Consider the following 24,677-nt stretch of genomic DNA (forward strand, 5'->3'; position numbering starts at 1 on the left):
AAACCCCCCCCCCCGTCACACATCGTCACAAATGTCTGACCCCCCCCCCCCCCAGGTGCGTGACGTCATTTATGGACGGCCCCGAAGCCGACGACGAAGGGCGAGGAGAAAACGGACCGCACGGATCGCGTTAAAGATTTGAGGTTGTTTTTATTTCACATTTTCATTACTTGTATTGACGTCTCTGTGTTTCGCTTGTAAAATCCATGATGCGGCGTCGAGTCATTATGCCATTACGCTGTCGATTGTACAGTCCCGCACGGTAATGCCCTGTGCTTTTGCGATGCTGGATCCGCAGCGCATCAACGCTGCTGACTGCGGTAAGAAAAAATAAACAAACGCAAAACAAGGTTCCCTACCCTACCTCTTGCAAATTACAGGACAGAATAAGTGCATTAGTCAAATTTAATAGTGATTCATTATTACCATAATTACCAGTACTCATCCTATGACATAATTATCGTTACACGATTTCATGCATCACCATCCGTCTTTTTTTATAGATTTTGTAAAATAAAAGCACAATTATAACGGTAAAATAAATTCCGTCAAAAAATCGTTTGTGCGCTGCCAGACCTTCTTATCAATCCCACTGCTGAGTGAAGGCCTCCCCACTTTCTCACTGCCGTTCTTCGACCACAACTCACCACGCTTGTCAGCGTGGGTTGGTGAAAGGGGGGGGGGGGGGCCGGGAATCCTTCAGACATCATTCTCGGCTAGTGTTGGCCATGTCCAGGAATTGAACTCAGGTCCGCTGGTTCATAGTGCGGAGCGCGCTAAACCACTTCGGCGCCATCGCAACAACTTCACTGTTGGCACCGTACGATGCGAAAGAAGTTCAACGTACGTCCATAAAAACGTGTTGCGTCGCTGAGATGGCTTTGGTTCATTGGCGTTGCCTCACCAAAGACGAGCCTCATTCTCTTGACCGCTGCTGGGATTCACATTGTTGAACCAGCAGAAGCACATGTAAAACCATACGCATCTGCCACGGGCATCGGCACATGGGAATGATTTTTAAGTTGTGGGGGGGGGTGCAGGTGGGGGACACAGAGCCATGGAGCCACATATCAACAATTGAACAGGCAAATAAACAATTACATTAATCGAGTTACAGAGTTTCTTATGTGCACGCAAAAATAGACTACAAATGTAAATCATATGCAAATTTTACCTTTAGGTTAAGTGAACAGACAAGAAAACACAAGACGAGGAAACTAAAACAATTATTGATTCTCGAAGCAAATCATAATAACGAATCGTGACACACACAAACATCGCAGGGGGAGGAGAGTGAATCATAGCAATCCTACTTGTGAGAGAACACGGCATATGGCTTGCCGCTCTTTGGTGTACACCTGGGCCCTCCAAAACCTCACGTTCCCATACCCATCAATTCCAGAACCATGGACAGCGCTGATACAGCAGCAGCCGTGGCTGCACCTGGAAGTGAAGTTTTATGAGTCATGTGGGAACATGCGAACCTCTGTGTTGGCTCACCAAAACTAAACTTTTTATTTGACCGGATAAGGCCCACTGAACTATATAGCTCTTTTTCAGGAGCGACCTGGTTACAGATGACAGCTCAATGAAGTGGCTTATTTGGAAATTTAGAGCAGCCAAATACCCAAAACGCACGTTTTGTAAATGTGGAGGGAAAATCTGGAGGACCCGGAGAAAAATCCACGTGACCACGGAGAGAACATGCAAACTCAAAATATACAGCAGCAGGCATAAGGATCACAATCGAACCCACGACCTCCTGCACACCAGGCGAGGGAGTTAACAATTCGCCACCGTGGTGGTCAATTCCTTTACTCGCCACCAGAGGTCGCAAACGGGTTTTGATTCCTTACCCGTACCCGGCCGCACCAGGGTCGCAAACGGGTACCCATACCCGGCCGGGTACGGGTTACCCGTACCCTACCCGATACCCGGCCGGGTATGGGTAGGGTACGGGTATCGGGTACCCGATTGCAACCTCTGGGATGAAGCCATGTTGCAGGCGCGGGTGGGTTGATTCTAGGAACTTGAATTGTGAGAAGAGACAAGACGTTGGGAAATGAGTGACAAACCACCATCATCGCGTTACTCACCAGTGACTGACGGCCTACCCGTACCCGTACTCGACCGCACCAGGGTCACAAACGGGTACCCGTACCCGGCTGGGTACGGGTAGTCGGGTATCGGGTAGGGTACGGGTATCGGGTACCCGATTGCGACCTCTGCTCGCCACTCTACTACGCACGTGCGCAAGGGTCTGTCATTATGTGCTCGCAATGCAAGTGTGGCCCCTTTAACTTCAGTGCGACAGCTGCCAGGGCCACCGTGACACCATTGCACGTGGGTACAATTGATCGTTGAATGCCCTCCTGTAACGGCTTGTCGTTACATCGTTTTGACAAACAAAAAAAAACACCATCAATGTACATTTGCGGAAAACCTTCTGAGCACAATTACAGTAATATAACTACATGATTTACTCAAAAGCTCTTTCCGTAGGCATACCGTGCCCACAGGCTATCGGCGTACTCTATGCTGAGCCCTGCAGTGCCTGTGTGCGCAAGGGGTTTTACTTTGTAAGGCGCTGCAAGTGCAGCGCCAAGAAAAGTCTGAAACATTCACTCGTCGTCATCGTCAGTGGACCTGGAGGGCGATTGGAGAAGTCTCGGGAAGGCGCTGCCCTGTGCTGGAAACTGACGCGGGAAGGCGGCACCACGACAAACACCGCTCCATCATCCCATCGATCACGTTACCTGCTCTCCGGACCACCGTTACTCGCCCTATGGGACTGTACACAATCCGACGCAGGAAACGTTCTGCTCGACGCCTCTTCGCTACGACCTGCGCATAAACCCTTTCCCTTTCCGATGACGTACGTGGACATCGTCAAAATAAAACTGGAAGGAAAACTAAGATAAAATAACTCACAACGCCATGCGGGAGGGTGAGTGGCAGAGTTTGGCGCCAGCGATCACAGATTGCGGTTGTGTCGCCACAGTTCTCTGCGGTGAGCACAATGTCTTTCAAAACCACGGCGCTATGCCTCTATAAAATTAACACCGAGCCTCTTGCACGTTCCGTGATTCAGAAGTGAACGGGATCCACCCTGCAAACTTGCAGGTGTCTCGGAATGGGAAAGGGTTAATGAACTCCACCCTACGCAGGCCAGTTTAACTCCGACTCTACCACCCTGCATTACACTAACACGGAGTTTCATTACCTTACCGCACAACACCTTGCCATAATAATCAAAGAGGCTATCTTGCATTACGTCTGTAATGCAGCACTATAGAGACAAGCGTAGGTGAACCGCATAGGATTCGTGAAATTCCAAAACCTCCTGGGCAGTTTAACCAACAGGTGACAGTACGGCATTTGGGCTTCATGAACTGCTGAACGTGGGGAGATCTTAGGGTGTTATTCTTTCGTATGCATGGATGTTTTTTTCCTTTCTTAAACCCCGCCCAGATTTCCTATCATAAGAAAATAAACATAACAAAAAAATTGAACTGGCCAAAGCATCCCAATGTCGGATTCTCCTGACACTCGGTAAGACTTTCCGTAATATTACTTCACATTACTCTAGCATCTTACACTATCTTTCGCAGGTTCACATAGCTTACCCTAAACTGCCCCGACCGGGCCTTACTCTAACCCTACCCTAACTTATCTTACTCCAACCTCACCCTACCCTATTCTACCTTATTAATAACCCATGATACCCGACCTTAACCCTACACAGCACTGGCCTATACATGTCCCTACTTAACCCTATCCAACTCCACCACGCCCTGCCCCACTCCACACTGCAGTGACGCCATCCTGGCAGAGATTCGTATCTGGCCGTTTTCCACCAACGCCACCACGATCATCGCCCTCATCACGATCGTCACCACCACCACAAGCGGCGGGCATCCGTCGTTCCGTCTCCGCAGCACCACGTGCGTTCCTTCCAGGCGACCGCCCGGACCCCTCAGCTGGGTCCTCCTCCCTGTGGCCCTGCGGCAGCCTCAGCAGGTGCAGCAGGGCGGTGGGATCATGCGCGGGCACCGAGGGAGGCGAAGCGGACGCCTCGAGGGGGTCCTCGGTGTGCCCCGTCGACTCGTTGGTAGCGCCCGCCTCCTGCTGCTGCAGTGAGCTGACCATGTCGCGGTAGGCAGAGCGAGCCTCCTCCGTTAGCGCCACCAGCCGCTGAAAGTGCGTCTGTGTGCCCGGGCAGCAACGCGGTGGGGGGGTGGGGAAGGGAAGTGAAGGGTGGCGTAAATACAAGCTCGATCGACACCGTCATCGGCCTATGCACCACCACCGGTATCGCTACCCGAGTCATAGCAGTCACCACCGCCGACAGCACTCCCCCCCCTCCCGTCACTGAAGCCGTCAACGTCACGTACCAATCATCTCCGTCATCGCGATAGTAGCACCACCATCATCGCGATCAACACCAAAAACACGACCACTGTCACCATGATCACTTACTGAAACAGTCAACACGATTACCATTATTTACACCGCCACCAGGATTGAAACGACCATACAATCATCACAGTCACCTTTAACAAAACCACCACCCTTAATATCACTACCAGAATCCACAACAAGAATATTATGATCACCATTATCACACCGATTCGCGCCAAATTCAGAGTGAATTTGGTCACAAGCCGAAGGCATCATTCCAGCTCAAGAGACGTCGTGGCGTAGTATACTTTATCATCACCATCTGGGATCAATCCTATTTTGGGGTTGATTCCCTGGAACAAACACGGTCACTGCGTCGCGTGCTTTCAGGTGCGCTTCCACGAACGCCTGAAACGCTTTTCCTTCCAATATTAAGAAGCCACTGGAGCTATGCACTTTTAAACCGAGATTTAAAACTAATTTCTTTAGAATTTATAAATTAGTTTTGAGTTCAGTTTGTTTTTTGTCTCCCCCCACACCTCCAATTAGCACGGTTGGCTACGTACGGTGCTAAAGAAGTTCAACATACATACACGCACACTTTATTTTCCATAAGCTTCCAATAGGCTTTGGGTGGGAGTGGAGTGAGGGGTGCATTTTGGGCGACGTGGTTGTGCCGGGCGCGCGAGGTCACCTCGGCGCCGCCGTAGTGGAACACCCCCACCACGCTCACGGGGACCTTCTTGTTGAGGCAGTGGCCCAGCGCCTTGCGGTTGAGCGCGAACACAAAGGGGACGCTCTGCTCGCTGGCGAGCGCAATCACCGTCTGCAGGGCCTCGTCCAGTCCGCCTGCCACCACCGCCGCCATCACCGCGCGCCAGCACACACGTTCAAACGGTTTGTTTCGTGTAAACGGGTGAGAAATTCGAGAGAGCAAGGATGAGTCTCGAAGTAAGGGTGACCCAAAGTCACCAGATTGACAAAATCAAAATGCAATGACAGCTATATACCCAATTTTGGAGCTTTCGTGACTGCAGGAATTATTCTTTGGTTCTTTCGGTTAAGTCACGTATAAAGATAAAATAATAAATTAAATAATAGCATACTACGACGTTTCGATTGCAACACAAGCAATCATCATCAGGTATAAAAGAAATAGCAACAAAAATCTAACCAGAAAACTATAGACAGACACGCAAGCAGACAGACATCACAAAGACACACAGAGAGAGAACAGCTATATACCCACACACACACAATACACTGTGGACGTACAGAAAAGTGTGCTAAATGCAGCTGCATTTGTACATAAAGCAAGGCATGGGCATCGCGAGAAATTGTCGAACAGGGTGATGTACATCGACATATTTCGAGTGTTGTAAATTGTTTAGCCTATATTGTTTAACAAGGTAAGCTCTCAAGAAATCAAGATAGTCTGATTTGCAAGAGTGACCTGGGTACAGTGTTTTGCATCATTCCTTATATTTCCCTAAATATGTAATTGGCATAAAATGTAAACAGCATTTACAAAATAATATTTTATCAGCGACAACGAGCACAATTCCAGGCATTTATCTGCGAGCATACCAATCAATTTTAATTCACGGATCGATAAGATTGCTGCATCCACAAACGTACACACACAGGCGCTTTGCCAATCCATGTGGGCTCAACCCTACTTGGCATCCAGATCTGACAGGGAACGGTTGCGTCCGGGTGACTTGGTCATGGGCACATGCCAATTACTTACCACTATAATTAAAACATGTGGCCTGCCTGCCTACTGATCCCTGATCCCTAACCCACACCGTGCCACGGTGGCGAGATGCTAACTAGCTCGCCGGGTATACAGGAGGTTGTGGGGTTCGATCCTGACCAAGACTCCTGCTATCCCCGTGGTTGTGTGGATTTCTCTCCTGGTCCTCTGGTTTTTCCTTCCACACTTAGAAACGTGTGTTTAGAGTATTTGACTGCTATACGTTTCCACGTGATAAGCCACTTTGTTGAGCTATCATTCGTGACGGAAAAGTCGCTTCTGCAAAAAGAGCTACGTAGCTCAGTGGGCCTTACCTAGTAAAATAAAAAAAAGTTTAGTTTTAGTCCAGACCTCCGCTACCATCCTATCCCGCGCGCATCTTCCCTTTGCCGACCTTTGGCCTGGATCTTCTCGCAGTTGGGCGAGATGATGAGCGCACGCAGCTTGCGCAGGCGCAGGTGCTTGGTGACCTCCCGGAGGCCCATGACGAGGCGGCGCTTGCGGCGAGCGCGCTCGGGGTCGCGCTCGAACAGGCGCTCCTGGAAGCGCACGAGCTCCAGCAGCATCGCGCTGGCGCACTGGTCTATCTCACGGCTCAGCACCTGGTTGCAGTAGCTGGTGGAGGAAACGCCGGTTCAACGGTCAGGGTTGTATACACCATTGGAACCTCATTTGCCAGGAAAAAATATTATTGTTTTTTTACCCTTTTATCTGGCAACAAAACTGACACCTTTTTTTACAAGGAGTCATGTTTGCATAGACCACAATACCTGCAGTCGTAATGCAAACAAAAAACATAACTCTGATAATGTATGCACTGTCCTTGAAGTTGATTGGTCCACACCCGAGACAGCTTTCCTTAGAGCCTAGTCTCACATGGTGTTGGACCAGATGACGCCAAAAGGCACACAACTCAAAGACAATGCACCATCAGAGTATGAGAGCTCAGGGTAAGCATTACACCATTGGAACCTCATTTGCCATATGAAAAAATATGATAATTGTTTGTTTACCCTTTTATCTGGCAACAAAACTGACACCTCTTTTACAAGGAGTCATGTTTGCATAGACCACAATACCTGCAGGTATTGTGTGCCAGATAAAAGGGTAAAAAAACAATAATTGGTCAGGGTTGTGTTTTTATTTTTTCCCCATCGCTGTAGGTTAGGGGCGTGGGACGTAGCGGTCCACGCGCCACGTCTGACCCCGCGACTTCCCAAGCGAATAGGCATGCGGCGGGGGGTGGTGGCGGGGGACACGAAAGTGCCACCACTTCGAAACGGCATTCAAGCGATATTTGTCCGTCGCTGCGAGCATCTTCGCCGCACTAATCGGGTGCTGGACGGGGGAATGTCAGCATCAACAGGTTGCCGAGGAGCAAGCAAAGCGCAGCCCATCGCGTTAGTACGGGAAAGGTGTGAGCCATAATGAATTAGAGCAGAGAAGGTATCATGGTGAACCTGATGAACGGTTGGGGTTGTGACTCAATCCACCCCTCCTTCTGGTGTCAATATAGGAGCACGAGTGTGTGGTTATCCTGTGTGCGGGAAGGAGAGAATCGTCTGCCCCCCACCCCGCATGCCGCATGCCCCCACCCCGTGCCTCCACCCCGCGCCCCCCCCCCACCCCGTGCCCACCCCGCCCACCCCGTGCCCACCCCGTGCCCCCCCACCCACCCCGTGCCCCCCCACCCACCCCGTGCCCCCCCCCCCACCCCGTGCCCACCCCCCCACCCCGTGCCCACCCCCCCACCCCGTGCCCACCCCCCCACCCCGTGCCCACCCCCCACCCCGCGCCCACCCCCCAACCCCGCGCCCACCCCCCCACCCCGCGCCCACCCCCCCCACCCCGCGCCCACCCCCCTCACCCCACGCCCACCCCCCCCACCCACCCCGCGCCCACCCCCCCCAGCCCATGCCCACCCCCCCCACCCCGTGCCCACCCCCCCCCTTTAAAACCCGCTTACTCGCGGAAGCGGCGGCTGTGAATCTTGGGGCCTGGCGGCGGGAGCTCTGCTCTCACGACGGGAGACGGGGACTCGCGCCCATCCTCATCCACGTCCGTGGCTAAAACACCGGAGCAGCAGCACCAGCAACGTACAGAGACGGGCGTTAGAACAACACGGGGGCCTCGCAAGAGAGAAGGGGGAAAGAAAGCAGTTCGTGGCAACATCTCGGCAGGCCAATCAGTTACGGGAAGTTCATCTTTCATTCATTGAAAAGGAAACCTGGAAATTCATACCATTAATGGGAGGGGCTCCATTTACACGTGTATACAACACGTGTATAAAGACAAAGATCCCCCCCGAATAGCCTCTTCTAGCTGTTATGGCAAGGGGCTGTTAGTGACCACCTCTAATGGTTGGCACGGCGCACAAGGGGGTGGTGGGGGGGGATGGCCGGATCCACGCTTGGCATCCTTTGCCTTCCCAGCGCTGGCCTCTGAAGGGAGGCCCAGGGACGGTTCACGCAATCGTCACCGACGTTTGCAGTGTCTGGGAATCGAACCCAGGAAGTCGGATTTAAAGTGCAGTACACACTAGCTCTGACATTACCACTCCACTTAATATATACAAACACTTTTAATAAATAATACATGACAAAAAATACATCCCCGTGTCAATCCACTGCTGGATGAGGGCCTCTCTACTGTATAACCAATCAATATACAGAACCGAACTGCATAATCCTCTATTTGCCCGGCAATAGCACATTCATGCAGCAGTGGATAGAGCACCACATCACCCCGCAATCCACAATGCCACCATCAGCACCTTGACCTCTAGGCAATGCTATGAATAATCACAACTTGGGGGTCACGATTCCACAATAACTTTTTTTTGGGTCTATTTTGTATCGTTCCTCATACGTTCTGGGCACTTGTTACAGTTGTTCACTCCACGAAACCGAATGAAACACTGGCAAAACATTTACGCAGAATTGGTATCAGCCACAAGAGACTCCTGCGTGCGCAATTGCACGCATCATCCACGATCGTTAAGAATCGATTTCAAACGACAAACCGATGCCCCGTGTCACGTCGCTCATCGACCACGGTACCTTGATTCCCGTTGGGATCGGCGGAGCTGTCTTGGGGGGTGTCCGGAGGCTCCACGTCCGCGGGGGAGCCCCCCATCGGTCGCTCCGCATCCGACTCTGCCTCTGTCTCCTGCTCCGTCTCCAGCTCCGATTCCGTTTCGGCTTCCGTCTCATCGTCGTTGTCGGCGTCCACTGGCTCCGTGCCTTCTTCAGCCTTGCCCTCGCCACCTTCATCCTTGCCCTCGGCCTTGCCCTCGTCCTTGCCCTCGCCACCCTCATCCTTGCCCTCGCCACCCTCATCCTTGCTCTCGGCCTTGCCCTCGTCCTTGCCCTCGCCACCCTCATCCTTGCGCGCGTCGGCATCGCTAGCCGGCGAGTCGCCGCCGGGCACGTACACGAGGCCTCGCTCCTCGCACAAACGCCGCCTCTTCCTCTCCTCGCGCTCCTTCAGGATCACCTTGGGGCGCACGGAGGGTACGGCACGGAGGGTCACAGAGGCGACGGTACGGCACGGCAGCAAGGGGGCAGCGTCGCCCGCGATTTCCCCCATACCGTCGCCGTCACCACCACCAGGATTGGGGGCTAAACTGCCCCAGGGCAGCGGCTGGCGAAGGGAGCGGCCCTAAAGGAGCCCCCATTACGAGGTCAGATCCTCACCTTCTTTAAAAGCTGACAGAAGAATGCATGTCGACGCTTCCTTTATAACAACGTGCGAGTCTTTGGGTGTCTACGTTAGTCTGCGTGTCTCTATGGGGAGCCTACGGGTCCTCTCTACATAATACATTGATAGCTCGGCTGTGACCATCAAATCGCGAGACTTGAAAACCCAGTTTAATCACGATTGGGATACCGAATTTTGAGGATACAAACCGAAAAGCTATGACGCTCTTTTTCACAGATGTCCAGTATGGGCGGGTAAGCAGGTTAAAATAGCAGAAAACAATAGAAAAAATTAAAAAAATGGTAAGTAAATCACTAAACATAAATTATACATGTCCGGAGCTATGCGGTGGCGGCAATGGCCTCTGACCCCTGACCCTCACCTTCTTCAGCGTTGTGGGTTTCTTGGCGCGCGGTGTCTCGCGCTCCTTGCCGCGCTTCACGGCCGGGGCGCTCGAGTCCAGGGGGTTGTGTGGCGCAGGACCCCCGCGCCCACTCTTCTTAGAAGAGCCCAGCAGGGTCTCTTTCTTAGGCAGCGGGGCTGAGGCCGTGCCAACTGTGCACCCCCCACCGCGGAGAAGGCGAGTCGTGGGACAGAAGTGGACAGTTACGAGCAAGGCTTAACTTCAGCCGGTGAACTGCTAAATATTTCCGCACCCGGCACACCGCATCCAGTATACCACTCGCTATGACTGTGGGTACTAGCCACGTGCTTATGCCAGTCTACCAGCGGCAGGAAAATAGCTCTGCACTTGACACAGCACATCCAGTACACCTCTTGCTTTGGCTGTGGATACTAATTATGTGCCTGACTACCTAGAAAATATTCAGTGTGACATGAAGACTATGAGTGTAACAATTCATGCCCCCGGTGAATAGATACATGGTCACGATTCAGGGTCGCAAGCCGATTACAGGACAGATTCTTTTGGGTTCCAATTTTCCCTTCTCATTTGTGTACTTTCATTTGAAAGAAGGGTTAGGTAGGAGATTAACATCAGGATGCTCTGCAGTGAAATGAAGAAGAATGCTCAAGGTCGGACACAATGGAGGGGGAGTTTGAGCCAAGGACCTGGCTTTGGGCAGAGGACTAACGGACACCGTGGTTTCTGACGACAGCGAGTCACACTCACCAGAGATGATGGGCTTGGCGGGCCTGGACGTGGCGAGGTGCGTGGAACCATGCGAGGTCGGCAGCGCGGAGCTAGAGGTGGCGGCGGCGGCGGCAGCGTTCGCCTCTGCGATCTCCTGCTGCTCGTGCTGCTGCCGCTCGAAGGTGGCCAGGACGTCCCCCAGATCCAGCGTGACTGGGGCCTTGCTCTTCTTGCCCGAGCCCTTCTGCAGGGCAGAAAACGGCGTCCCGTACCCTTCGCCTCCTTTGGTGGCTACTGGCGGGCCGTGAGCAACTAGCGGTGTCCATCAAGCGGCCAGCCACCGGTTGTCCACGTGGGCTGCCCACAGCGATCAATAGTTGATGATGTCCTTTCACATAGGCAGGAAAGCCTCATTCTCAAGGCTCCTTTTTAAGTAGGGTTTGCACTGCAACGTTTTGACTATTGGATTGACGAGTATTGAACGTGTGGGATGAAACAGGAGTATTCAAAAAAAATACTCGAGCAAACTCAAATTCACACAGATAAATTCAACAATCCATTACTGTACTCCCATCTCCTGGCCCCCCACACATCGCTCAAGCCTACTAAACCCTACTTATGCTCCAGGCCCAACAGAAAACTTACAAGCGAAGCATAAGGTGGCTCGATGGCTCAGGTGACCTATACTGCTGAAAGCGAAGTGAGTCAGCACCACTGTAAACATTGATTTCGAATTCAGGTTTAATTCGTGTAAGACAAGCTGGGTTCTCAAGTGTGGGGACTTAATTGGTCTCGGTCTGGCCACTAATGACCAGATACACACAAAAAGAGAAAACTTAATTCAATTTGGGTTTGCAATTAATTTGCCAAAAATTCCAGCTGGGAGAATTAAGTATTCACATTTTGGTTTGACTACCATGTGATGCACATCTCTATAGCAGGGCACTTGGAAAAGTGCAGCGCTCCAAGTGTAGATAAGAAGATCCCTTGAAGGGACCTCTCAGAAGTAGCTCTGTGGAATCAGCTTCCACGGGCCGTTTCTGAACAGTACCCTGTGCGGCATGCTCTGCGAAGCACTGCGCCGTGAGGGCCCCCCGGATGGACATTCCTTCATCTCATAACACGAAGCCGACAGCACAATTGGAATAACATTTCAACAAAACAAAAATATCCAAACTGGCAAAGCAATGCCCATTTCTGCCACCCCCTTGACCCCTTACCTTAGGGACAGAGGTTTGAGGCTGCTGAGTGGTTCCCGCTGCCGGGAACCCTGGCCGGGCCATCGGGAGTCGCCGAGGTCCCAACGAGGCCGAGAGCCCAGGGAACTCCTCATCGTCCTGATCCCAAGAAGAGGTGATGGTGTGGGTGAGCGCAGTTGTTAGGGAACAGGGGACAGGAGGGCGTGGGGAGTGAAAGCATTGTTTGTTGGTTATTTAAAGCCTCAGTCGAAGCGTCATGCGCTCGTTTAGTTTCCCGTCTTGATTGTACTATGTTGTTCAATGTATGTTGAACTTCCGTGCTAATCGTAGGTGCGAAATGCCTCTTGTAATGTCCTGCTACTCAGAGTCCCGAGTAACCTCCTTGGTAGTCCACAGTCCGCCAAATATGTGGCCGTCAGTATGCTCACTCGCACTCCTCTTCGAGACCACATCTCGCCTGTGCTCTGTATTGGCTTCCAGTTCAAACCCGCATTGAAGGCTTTCAATGCCCTTGCTCCACCACACATCCAGGAGTTGATTCAGCCTCACACACCACTCCACTCCACCGATCGTGCCCTACTCAGAATGAACGTGCGCTCCAAGGATTTGAACCTGCGATGACCGCAGGGACTTTTTGTCTGCACAGCGCCCAGGCTCTGAAATTCCCTGCCCTTCGAGGTGAGGAGCTCGCAGCCAATGGAGACTTAAGTCCCTGTTTAACAAGATCTACTCTCTCTCTCCCTCTCTAGTTCTCTATCGTGTCCATTTTATTTCTCTCTGCACAGTTACTTCTCACTTATTTCCGTCTTTACATTTGTGGCGCTCTGAGATCCATTGTTTAAGGATGCCTTATACATCTAAATAATCATCAGCAGCAAATGACAACACCTTCAACTGAATTAGCTGACAGGTTTTTGGCATATGTATGCTGAACTTCTTTCACATCGTACGTAGCCAACCGTGCTAATCGGGGGACATATGATAGGAACAAACCATGTCCCCAATGCAAGGGTGACCTGTGAGAAAATTTTAAAATGATGCTCATTCATCCAGGAAAGCCCCATGGGTTCTCAGAACTTATTAAGGAGTCTCCTACATTGTGAAGTTTGAGAAGAAGACAAAACAACACCGCGGTACAGCCCGGTAACAATCAACCAGGGCCCAGCACCAACAATGGCACAACTGAGGCCATCAGCAGAGCGCCAGTGAAATTTGACCAATCCTATAACTTACTATAATAAATAGATAAGCAGACAATGTCTCCTTCACTTATCTGTCTCTGCACATAGAAAATAAAGGATCTGTAAAGAACCATCAGATGTGCTTCTACGGCAGTCTGGAACGCTCTTCCATCCGATATTAGGAAGCCACTGGAGCTATGCACTTTAAAATCTGGAATGAAAACTCATTTCTTTAGAACTGCTTTTTGTGTTTAGTTTGTTGCCCTTCCCCCGCACCTCTGATTAGCACGGTTGGCTACGTACTGTGCGAACATACACCAATATTGTTGTTGTTGTTGTTACAAAGGGAATGTTAACACTCATACACGCTGCTGTCTGCCCGATCACAAACGCTAAACCTCCGAGTGCTATCCGTGCCGGGTAGGCCGTTGTGAGCCAGCGGCACAACTACTCCCCCGACCGCACCGTCACCTGAAATCTGAGCGGCTCGACATGCGGAGGGGGGGTCTCGGCCACGGTGGTCTTGGGCGCCTTCTTCTTGCTTTTTTTCTTCTTCCTCTGAGTCTTCTTTTTGCTGCCGCCGCCACCGCCGTCATCTTCATCCGAGCTCTCGGCCTGGCAGGAGCCACACGCCGGCGGAGAAGTATTAGCCGCCTTTTAAAAGAGTACGCAAATTAACCCTTTCCCGTTCCGATGACGTCAAAACAACACGAAAATAAATACAAATTTGAACTTTATCGGTACTGAGGCTCCCACAACGCCATGCGGGAGGGTGTGTGGCACAGTTTTGCGCCAACTATCATAGAGTGCGGTCGTGTCGCTACGGTTCTCTGCGGTGAGTACGATGTCTTTAAAAGCAACGGCGCTACGCCTCTAAATAAAATTTGTTGCCCTTCCCCCACACCTCCGATTTGCACGGTTGGCTGTGTATGGTGCGAAAGAAGTTCAACATACATACACGCACACTTTATTTTCCAAGAGCTTCCAATAGGCTTTGGGTGGGGTGGAGTACAATTCACTGCACACCCTGGTTAACTAATCTGGACATAAACCAATAGGTTTACAATTCATCCAACCGTACACAGGAAGAAGATCAAACCATTACAAGCCTACTAATAAGCCACACAAAATGTACATGTACCACCTCTACTCAGTGATACGGGTCTCAAACTGCCGCCCACCTGCTGCCCACGACCGCTGGTGGATGTCGACGTCCATGCTGCCTGTGAAACAGGGGGCCCACGGGGCGCTGGAAGCGGGGGTGGCCGCGATGCCACCTTTGCCCACGTCATCACGGCTGGAGGAGGCGGAGGGGCGTGAGAGATGAGAGAAGACGAGCGAGGGGGGAGTGTGTGCAGCGTACACAGAGGCAGGTGGGAACAACCAGCTACCATCAATCCAGCGCACGTGCGTTCTATACTGCGCACGCTTTTTTGGGTCGGATTCAAATCTCGACAAATATTGACTGCATGGGCAAGTAACATGAAATGAACGCTCTTAATTTGCCCAGCGAGTCTCAGGGATATTTTTCTAAGGGAATCTGCCTTTGGATGTTTGGCCGATTCAATTAAATACAGATACATGGGGATAACAGTCAAAAGTGCCACGGTGATAGAATAAATAAATACCTTGCTGTGCAGTGATCTCCCTACCACCTGGCAACCAAAGCCGATAACACCTCATATTTTTGGGCAGTCTCCAAACAAAGTACTCCCCAAGAATAATTCTGCTTAGCGTATGAGATCAGATGCAAGAGATTGAGCAACATTTTAGTGTAATTTAAAAAGTGCACTTCAGGCCTTATTTCTCTACGCGTTGGAACAAGGCTTGTACACGCATGGCAAACGTTGATGACACTCGTGTGTACAGCCAGGAAATTGAGCCTAAATTAAAGGGGAGTATTGTTATCGCTTGCGATGCACACCAAAGTATCCAAGTGCGGTTTTCCGGGATATGCCGCATGTTCAGGATTTCTTCTCTCATTCATTGGCCACGCACTACTGCGGGCAACTTCAGGAGATGACTTTCACAAATTCCTGGAGATACCCGCAGTAGTATGTGCGTGGTGAAAGCTTTAGAGAAGACTTGCTCAAACCTGCAACCTAACCATCTAGATCACACTTGCATTGCGAGTCGCTGCGATGACCTACGTGCTATACCCAAATATCTCACTGAGCATTTTCTTTAAAAAAATCAAGCCCCCCGCCCCGCCCCGCCCCGCTGTCTCACTCGGGGTGGGAGGGGTGGGCAGCGTCCGGTCCCCAGGCAGAGCTCCGTGCTGAGGGCGAGGTCCATTCACTGCGGAGCCACCGTCCTTGCCCAGGGACCACGACCGGTCTCCTCGCGCAGCTCCGAGTTCAGGCCACGAGATGCGGTCGGGCGCCGCGAGGGCACTGCCTTCATCGCTGGGCTCGGAGGAGCAGGCGACAGCCATGTCTCGAGTTGGTGTCCTGGCACCAGGCCACCCAGTAGCTCCACCATGAGACTCTTTTAAGCCTGCAACAGGCAGCCCTTTACTCACCTCATCAGTGAGTGCTTTATCATCACCTTGGGGCCATTTAGCAGCTCTGTCACCGGATCCCTTACTAGCTCCATCAGGGAGCACTTTGCTTGCACCATCTATTGATCCTTTATTAACTCCGCTGTGAGGCCCTCTGACAGCTCCGCCACTAGAACCTCTATCAGCTCTGCCGTGGAACCCTCTGTCAGCTCCGTCACATGGACTTCTTCCGGCCCCTCCACGGGACCTTTTGCTTCCTCTATCAGCCCTGTCTTGCACGTCTCTCCCACGTGGAACTCCGTCCCTGGGCTCTGGCTCCACCCTAGGAGCCGGAGGACCCCGGGTGGAATTGTGAGCTCCAGCTTCAGCTCGGGCGTCGCTCCTCCGTGGGTCTCCCCTCCCGGGGAGCGCGCCTCTGCTCCTCCTCTCGTCGGCGTTCCGGGGCCGCCGTTCCGATGGGTGCGACGAGGGCGAGGAGGTCGAAGAGGGCGTTCCATTGGGAGTGGAGCCGATACCGGAGTCCGGGGATTCACCGGCCTTCACGCGCCAGGAAAGACACGCACACGTCAGGCCCATAAAACCGTGTACGGATAGGCCGCATGGCTAAATAGCATTTGACTGGATTTGTCATTAGGCTTGTAACAAACTGCCAATCCTCGTGGGATGATGCATTCTTGAGATTTTAATTCACGAGTTTATTCAAGAAACAATTTGTCACTGGTGAACGAGGTGTCCCCAAGGCTGCAGGGTTTACGTGAAACAATTAAATGACAAATACTTGTGAAAATAAATTGCCAAACACACCAATGCAAGACCAGCCTGTTAAAGTATTGAGACTCACTGAAGCTTTCCTTGGTAAATAGAGGGCATTGTCATTACTGTTATTATATACAACACATTGCAAACTGGAAATAATTGACTCCCACACATGTGATTCGATGCTAGTATCCTGTGTTTAAAGATTGATGCTAATCCATGAAAAGTTGCGTGCCTTGTGGCGACAGCGACACTGTTTAATGGGCCTCCATAATGAACATAATAACGTAGTTCACCCAATTACAGGGTTTGTGATACATTTTCATATATTACGTACAGTTTGAAAATCCCTTACCGTCATTGTTAAACAAAATTTTCTAAATGGCACAAAGTGGCCAAGATGGCACAGTTCCATGCTTAGCATTTACCATCACATTCACCATTGTATTCACCATTGTATTGACCATCGCATTCATCATCGCATTCACCATCATCGTCGTACCTTGGACAACACGCGAGTCGGGGCACGCCAACACTCCCGCTCGCTCCCCAGCGACGTCCGCCCTTGCTGCATCCACGTAACTCCTGTACCGCCGCCGCCACCGCCGCCGCCGCCGCCACGGCCACGGCTGCTTTTCCCACCACGGGCCGCTACAGGACCACCACTGCCACGCGCCGCCACCTCCCCCTGCTCCTCTGAGCGATTCCACAAAGTCGGTGGTGCCCGACTGCCAGGGGCTTCTGGAGAAGTGGTGGCGTTGGCGTTGACTGCGTTGGCGGTAGCTGCGTTGGCGGTAGCTGCGTTGGCGGTGGCTGCGTTGATGGTTGCGTCGCGGGGTGATCTCCGATTGGGCGGTGCTTGTGGGGGGGTGAGGACGGTGGCCGATTGGCCATGAGAGGCTGTGGGGGTGGAGCTGGGATTGTGTGCAACGTCGGGGTTGATTCCAGACATCTTGTGTGGCTCCTGGGGTTCAGTAGTCGATCTTGAGCCCTAGGGACAAAAACGAGCAGACAGGGGCAGGAGATCACATGGGGGCGAGTGCATGAGCAGAAGTAAAGTTTTGTTAGTCTCGTTATTCAAAGGGATTTCGTATCTACTAAGGTCTCTCTGCCTTCATGAATCATTACTGACCAGCTGGGTAAAGTATGAAAAAACAACCTCCATGAGCCAACCGGTATGGTAATGACAAAGGGCTGCACATTGTTTGTGTTTCGTTTGTTGGCCTTCCCCTGCACCACCAATTAAAATAAGTTAATCGGAGGTGCGAAAGAAGTTAAACATACTGACATGTCCAATTTAACAGACACATGTGTCGTTGACACAAGGGGATGATTACGTGTAAGCTATCGACTGGGAATGCGAAGTCATAACAAGAGGCTGAGTTACGCTTGCCGTTAATTTAACGAGCAAAATATTTAAACTCCAACAATGTGATCGTAATCACCACCAGTCCTTAATTTCAGAAGAAACAACAGTTGGATTATAGTTCCAAAAGGTTAGATAACAAGAGAGATATGCAGAAATCGCAGAGAGACAGAAACAATTGTGACAAAACAAGGAGCAATTCATCCACCAGAGGACAGAGTAAGCTGCATGTGAGCAGTAAGAGATCCACAAACAGAAGCTCACTGAGGTGTGCTTTGGCAAACCTCGGGTAGGGAGGCTGGCACCGTCCCATTCTGATCAGGAATGCCTTGTCCCTCCGCGGACCTCTCCTTGCCCTCCGCCTTCGACCCCTGACTGCCAGATTTTCTTCCCCGTGACCTCTCGGCCTTCGGCGTCCTCAAGGCGGTCTTGTCGGGTGTCAGGACGCTCGGCGCCTGACAGGCCAAAGCCGCAGGTGCTCGGGCGGCGCTGCTCCCACAGCCCAGGGCGTTCGTCTCTGGTCCAGCGGTCGGCGTAGCCGCGTAGACGCCCTTGTTGGGGTCCTTGTGATCGTAGCGCACGGCGTACGTGGTGTAGCCATATCGGCCGTAGTCCGAGTACGGTTGCTGCGGCGGGTGCCAGTCATAGCCGGCATCGTACGTCACGCACAAGCTGAGGGTACAGCGAGGGGGCGGTGCAGGTGTAAATAATCGTTCGTGCACAGACAGAAATGTTATTTCACGATGCTTCGATTCATTAATTGAAATGCATGTGTTTATGTGTATTTGAAATAGCACATCTGGTTTAGTACCTAATTTGAATATTTATCTCTCAATGGTCTTTCGGGAGGAGCTCGCTTAGTGTAGTGGTTAGCGCACTGGACGCCCGATTCAGAGGTTGACAGTTTTGATTCGATTAGATCTCCTGGCATAACAGTTCAAACAAGAGCGCAAGTTTCTTAAATTCCCCCACCTCTATCCATGCAGCAGTATAAATAGCAGGTCACGTATGGTGGGGTAAAGTCTGGGTACACCACCTCTACTAACACATCTGGTCAGCATGGAAGAGTAGACCAAATACCATCTCGAGCTCCCTATAGTGGAGGCAGCTCTGCCAGGAGTGGCGTGAGTCAGCAAGTAAGCAAATGCAGGGCTGCTTATTTACATTTATGTTTTGGACATTTGGAAATTTGGCATCACGATAACAATATTAAGAGTAATATTCAAGAGATAAACTTATTCAGTGAGGTCATTTTCTACGTTGGGTGTATGTCAACTGCTGCAAAACAAATAAGTGTAAGGTTAAATGTGAATGCATATGAATAAAGCACCCATAATACAGCCAATCTAATCATATCTTAGAAGCTAAGCAGGATTGGGTGACAACCATGCACATTAAAGGTTGTTATAGGCTTCTGTGGGAATGTGGTAGGCAGCAGATGGCAGTGCACCAAAATGCATTGTTCTTCTGTACTTCTATACCCAAGCATCTATGTTGACCACGGTCCTTCCCTAAGCCACATTAACCAGTGTGGTGAAGTATGGCCAAATTACCCCATGACCCACAAAGCACAGAGGCCCTTATCAAGCAGGAGATTGACACAGGGCTGTACATGCCCATGCAAACAATAACAATGATGATTCATACACATTCAAGTATGACACAGCAGTATTTTAATTGCACAATGACACAGCAGAATCCCATAGAAGCACACAGCTCTACTCAAATGTCAAAGTGGTTAACCGCTCAAAGGGGCAAAGAGCGGTGCTCATAAGAGTAAGTGGTGAAATTCCACATTTGTATGGCAAGGGGAAAGTATTTCAACAAGACAACTGCTGGTCACTTTCCACAAAGCGGTAACCTTAGTTTTGCCTTTTAACCCAATTTTATCTTTTAAATGTGTCATCAGTGTCGTCCCATGAGAAATACTAGGGGCACAACGTTCAAAGCTCCGTGAAGATTGTTAGTCAGCTGTCAATCAAACCAACTATTTTAATTTGCAGGGCTGCAATTCAACTCAAGTGAAAACCAAACGAGCATAATGTTGTGGAGCCATTGAAGATCAGGCTGAGACACCTGCTAAGTTTCATTAAATCACGGATGGCTGAAACCCAGATTTTAACCCAGTATCTCAGCAGTGCGAGCTCAAAACTCCAACTCCTGAGCCACCGGGCCTGAGTCCCTCCTTGGACTGACCAACGACCGAATCGACCCCCCTCCCGGCATTAGAACTTGCAACCCATCTGACCTGCGGGGTTGTGCACACAAAAAAACCTCCGAGCTCCATTCTCCTACCGTACCCGTCGGCAGGTGAAGAAGGGTGGTGCTGCACATAGGGGTAGTAGTCGGGCTGGTAGCTGGGCAGCATTCTGTGCTGCGGCCTTTCCATCCCGGCAGCGAGACTGACGGCCTCCACGCCACCGTGAACATCCCCCAGCCGTGGTGGCGACACCACCAGCCCCGCCGGCACGAAAGGCTCCACCTCGGCCGAGAGGCGGCTATCCTGGGGGCAACAGAGGCAAGGCTGTTTCGTGAGGCACCATCACGATCTCGCGCAAGGACAAATCTATGACGAGTACAAATACTGCGTTTGATTTTCACGCTCGTGCTGCACCAGCTCTCGAATGAGTGTTTTTGGTTGAAACCTCGTTTTTTTCCCGCCATGATGAACAATGTTTTATTGTAGGGCTGGGTTTGAAAACGTCAGACATTATGCCAAACAACACGTGGTACAACCCGAAAACACAATGGAGAGCTGTAAGTAATTAACTCTGGGTTATCCGTGGGTAGATAACCTGGGTCGCGGATTGAACGTCCTCCTCTGCATCTGCCTATCACGTAAGCGCTGGTTTAATCATTAGCTGCTCTTCACTCGTCGATGTCACTAACTTAGAGCTCCCAACTGCCACATCATGAAGTAAACCGATTACTTTGATTAACAATAAAAACGGTAAAATTTTGCTTCTTCGGGCCCAATCTACACTGGTAGGCAATACATATATTTGTATAGCTTAATAAATTACATGTGTTTTGCAATATAAATGTGGTTTTTTTTTTATTCGGGTCACCCCCTCACACACCCACATCCACCTGTATAATCAAGCGATGACTGTATCTGAACCAGTAAACAGTCAATATTGTCAAGCAGCAAATGTTTAAGAAAATGGTGCATGCTTGATAATGATGAAAGTCAATACGTGTCAGTGAAAACACTTCCCATCATCAGTGGCAAGTGACATCTACAACATTCCTGGCCCTCCCCCTTTCACCAACCTACACTGACCAGGATGGTGAAGTATAGTCGAATAACTCGCATGACTGACAGAACATGAGGGGGAGTTCACTCAGAACAGGACAGAGGTTTTTATAGTTATTATAATCACTATTATGAGTCCACAGGGAGCAAAAGCCTTTTTTAAAGAGAGGTTTTGCTTCTGAATTAAAACTATTTTTTATGCATTTTACCAAGTAAGGTCCACTGAGCAATATCGCGCTTTTTCAGAAGCAGCCTGGCCACCAATGATAGCTTAACGAAGTGGCTTATCATGTGGAAATTTATAAAACAAATACTCCAAACGGATGATGATTATAAATATGGGGGGGGGGAAACTAGAGGACCCGGAGAAAAATCCACGCGACCACGTGGAGAGAGACACCGCAAACCCCAAATGTCCAGGAGGCGTCTGGGTCGGGATCGAACCCACGACCCCATGAATACCAGGCGAGGGAGTTAACATCTCGCCACCGTGGCGCCCCAATTAAGGCGATTAAAGACTTGGCACAAACGTATCTTTCAGAACTCATTGTTCTCTACATTCTAGTGATCTCGTCAAACATTGGATTACCACTTTTCCCTCTGGAGACATCACGGGAGACACACAGTGACTGTGTTTCTAGATCTGAATTCTGGAATTCACTGTTCAAGCCAATCTAAGTCAGAGCCAAACAATGTTTTTCAGTCAAATCATGAGGCTTGTTCTTTCTTCTAACAGTTTTAGATTTGAAGCTTTCGTGACTGCAAGGATTCATATTCTTAGGTTTTTTTCGGTAAAGTCACGTAGGTAAAACATTAAAATTAATAAAAGTAAAATAAAACAAAAATACAAATCACGACGTTTCGGAGGCAACACAAGCTTCCGTCTTCAGGTGGAACCGTCACAGCCACGACAGCTGTATCAAGTAAATGAGAGATTACAAGAGCTACCACTCCGTATATATAATGGTTGGAGGGGGGAAGGGCCATGTAAGGCACACTTTTTATTAATATTAACCGAAAAAACCTAAGAATATTCTAAGTTTCTTAATTGCTATGTTTCGTGTATTTAAAAATCACAGTTTTACAGATAACGTTTTGGTTTCAATGTGAATTCAAATAGTTGTTTCACACATTTTAACTGTTATAGGTTCTAAATTACATTGCAATAATGTATTGTGGAAGGTGCTAGCTATCTTTTTACTGTTATGATTATTATTCGGGGGTCAAAATTAGATGACAGAGTTCATATAGTTTTGACATTAACATGTACGGTTTCCAGAATAATATTTCAGCTTACAGACTGACCCAAATACACATCTCCATACACCACTCAGACAAAGATCCCCCGTATAGCTTTAAAAGACTGGGAAAATTGATGTTAGCGAGCACCTATAAAGGCCGGCACGGCACACGAGGGGGTGGGTGGCCAGCACCACACCCGGCCGCCTTTGTCTCCCCAGTGGCGATGTTTACACGCCGTACGAGGTAGTCATTTGAGGCTAAGTCTACCTACGGGAGGCCCAGGACCGATTCAGATAATCGTCACTGGTTGTGGTCCCGTGAGCGCAGTGCGCTCACCGCCACCCCACCGCTCCTCACAAACACGCCACCCCTACACATAGACAATCACAGTACACACACACACCCCTTGAGTTACTACACCATGCTAACACACCACCCCTACACACACACACTACCCCTTGTGTTACTACACCATGCTAACACACCCCACCCCTACACACTCACGCAACACCCCTACACACTCACAACACTCTCCATCGCTACACACACCACCGCTACACATAGACAATCCCAGTACACACACCCCTTGCAGTCACTACACCATGCTAACACACACCACCCCTACACACTCACGCAACACCCCTACACACTCACAACACTCTCCATCGCTACACACACCACCCCTATACATAGACAATCCCAGTACACACACACCTTGAGTTACTACACCATGCTAACACACACCACCCCTTCACACACCACCCCTACACACTCAAAACACGCTCCATCGCTACACACGCCACCCCGAAAGAGAAGACCTCCATTGCTACCTGTGCCCTTCACCCCCAACACAACAACGCTTCACTTCCCGTACATCCTAATCATCTCTCTCTCTACGAAACAGCCATCCTACGTACGCACTAACATTTCGTACAACGCCACAACACCGTACCTGTCTCCACGCATTACCTGCGTTAGCGACACACGACTTCTTTAACCCACTCACGACCCCCCCCCCCCCCCCCCATTACCGTACCAGGCCCGCCGATCGCGAGCGCTAAAACTCCGCAGCGAATTCAGGCAACGCCGTAAAAAGCCTGCGGGCCCGTACCTCAACTCGTTCCCGGGCATCAAATGCAGCCTCCCCCATACCTTGATCTTGTCGGCGAGTCGCAGCGACATGGCTCTTTGTCGCTGGGGCTCGGCTCGGCGATGCTGCTGCTGCTGCTGCCGATTAAAAGCCACCTCCTCAAGCCTTCGCGGTAGCGGCGTTCAACCAGCGACCGTGGCGACCGCCATGATGCGCAGGGAGAGCCGCTGTGGTTGTTTTAGACATCGCGACGAGCGGCCATCTTACTAAGGGGAAGCGTCATCACCCCCTGTGACGTCATAGAGATTTCGACTCCTCCACGCGGTTTTAATGGGAATCGTCCCTGAGCAAGATGGACGCCAGGTCGACATTATTTCGACGTCGTATTTTACCCCCTTTCACGAGTTGAACTCGGAAGTGATTAGGATAATCTAATTTACAAACTATTTTATTAAATCCTTTATATTAAGTTCGCTTGCTTGCTTGCGTGCAAACCTTTCGGTCGTGTTTTAACCCACTTCTCGTGATCCAATCGAGCTGACATTTTGCACACAGACTCGTTGTGCGAGACAATTAATGTTCGTGATTTTTTTTTTCCAAAATTTTACACTGTTTAGGGAAAACAAATTAAATATTTAATTACCAATTGCTTAATACTGGCAGACAATCATCTGACCCATAGGTGGCAGCCATCTCAAGCCAGAGGACGAGATGACTCTAGCCGCCACGCATATAAAGGATTTATAGTGAAAAACTTTGTTTTTACGGGTTATACTTATTTTACCATGTAAGGCTACATAGCTCTCTTTTCAAAAGTGGCCTGGCCACAAATGATAGCTCAACTTAGTGGCTTGTCACGTGGACATTTCTGGCAGCCAAATGGTCTTTTAAGCGAAAGTTGATCCGAAATGTGGAGGGGGAAAAACCCGAGGACCCGGAGAAAAATCCACACTCCAAATATACAACAGGCGTCAAGGGTTGAGATGAAATCCACGACCTCCTGCATACACGGCGCGGTCGCGTTAACATCTCGCCACCGTGGGTGGTGAGGTGGCCAGGAGATGAAATATTATATGAGTGTATCCTTGAACTTAAGAATCGATATTAATTTAAAAAAACGTGAGCCAACAGAATCCTG

At 50.3% G+C, this 24,677-nt stretch overlaps 1 protein-coding gene across 2 annotated transcripts; it reads right to left on the reverse strand.

The window, feature by feature from the left end:
- Positions 1-136: 136 nt before the first annotated feature.
- Positions 137-23,820, reverse strand: LOC133354070 (collagen alpha-1(I) chain-like). 2 transcript variants are annotated; one of them, XM_061570626.1, is made up of 15 exons: positions 23,602-23,820; positions 20,252-20,454; positions 18,236-18,623; positions 17,088-17,576; positions 15,559-16,366; positions 14,511-14,626; positions 13,801-13,944; positions 12,170-12,286; positions 10,989-11,193; positions 10,239-10,411; positions 9,217-9,652; positions 8,124-8,223; positions 6,552-6,772; positions 5,096-5,250; positions 137-4,206 (listed from the first exon to the last, which is right to left on the reverse strand). In XM_061570626.1, exons 1-15 carry the CDS (start codon positions 23,629-23,631, stop codon positions 3,775-3,777), a joined length of 4,017 nt encoding a protein of 1,338 aa, XP_061426610.1. In that variant the 5' UTR covers positions 23,632-23,820; the 3' UTR covers positions 137-3,774. The 2 variants fall into 2 exon arrangements, with proteins under 2 accessions (XP_061426610.1, XP_061426611.1); XM_061570627.1 differs by lacking the exon at positions 23,602-23,820 and adding an exon at positions 20,747-20,798.
- Positions 23,821-24,677: the final 857 nt, after the last annotated feature.

This window comes from Lethenteron reissneri, chromosome 46, assembly GCF_015708825.2.
Source record: "Lethenteron reissneri isolate LAM-NWPU_2019-01 chromosome 46, ASM1570882v1, whole genome shotgun sequence".
In the NCBI taxonomy this organism is placed as follows: domain Eukaryota; kingdom Metazoa; phylum Chordata; class Hyperoartia; order Petromyzontiformes; family Petromyzontidae; genus Lethenteron; species Lethenteron reissneri.

Bases quoted from the DNA above. Each gene is read 5' to 3' on its own strand.
- LOC133354070 (XM_061570626.1), bottom strand. From the start codon at position 23,631: ATGTCGCTGCGACTCGCCGACAAGATCAAG. The intron at 14,627-15,558 runs GTGAGACAGCGG...CGCCTCCTCCAG, and splicing joins GCCCACCCCTCCCACCCCGA to CCGTGATGACGTGGGCAAAG. The intron at 13,945-14,510 runs GTGGGCGGCAGT...GGCTCCTGCCAG, and splicing joins CCAGCGGTCGTGGGCAGCAG to GCCGAGAGCTCGGATGAAGA.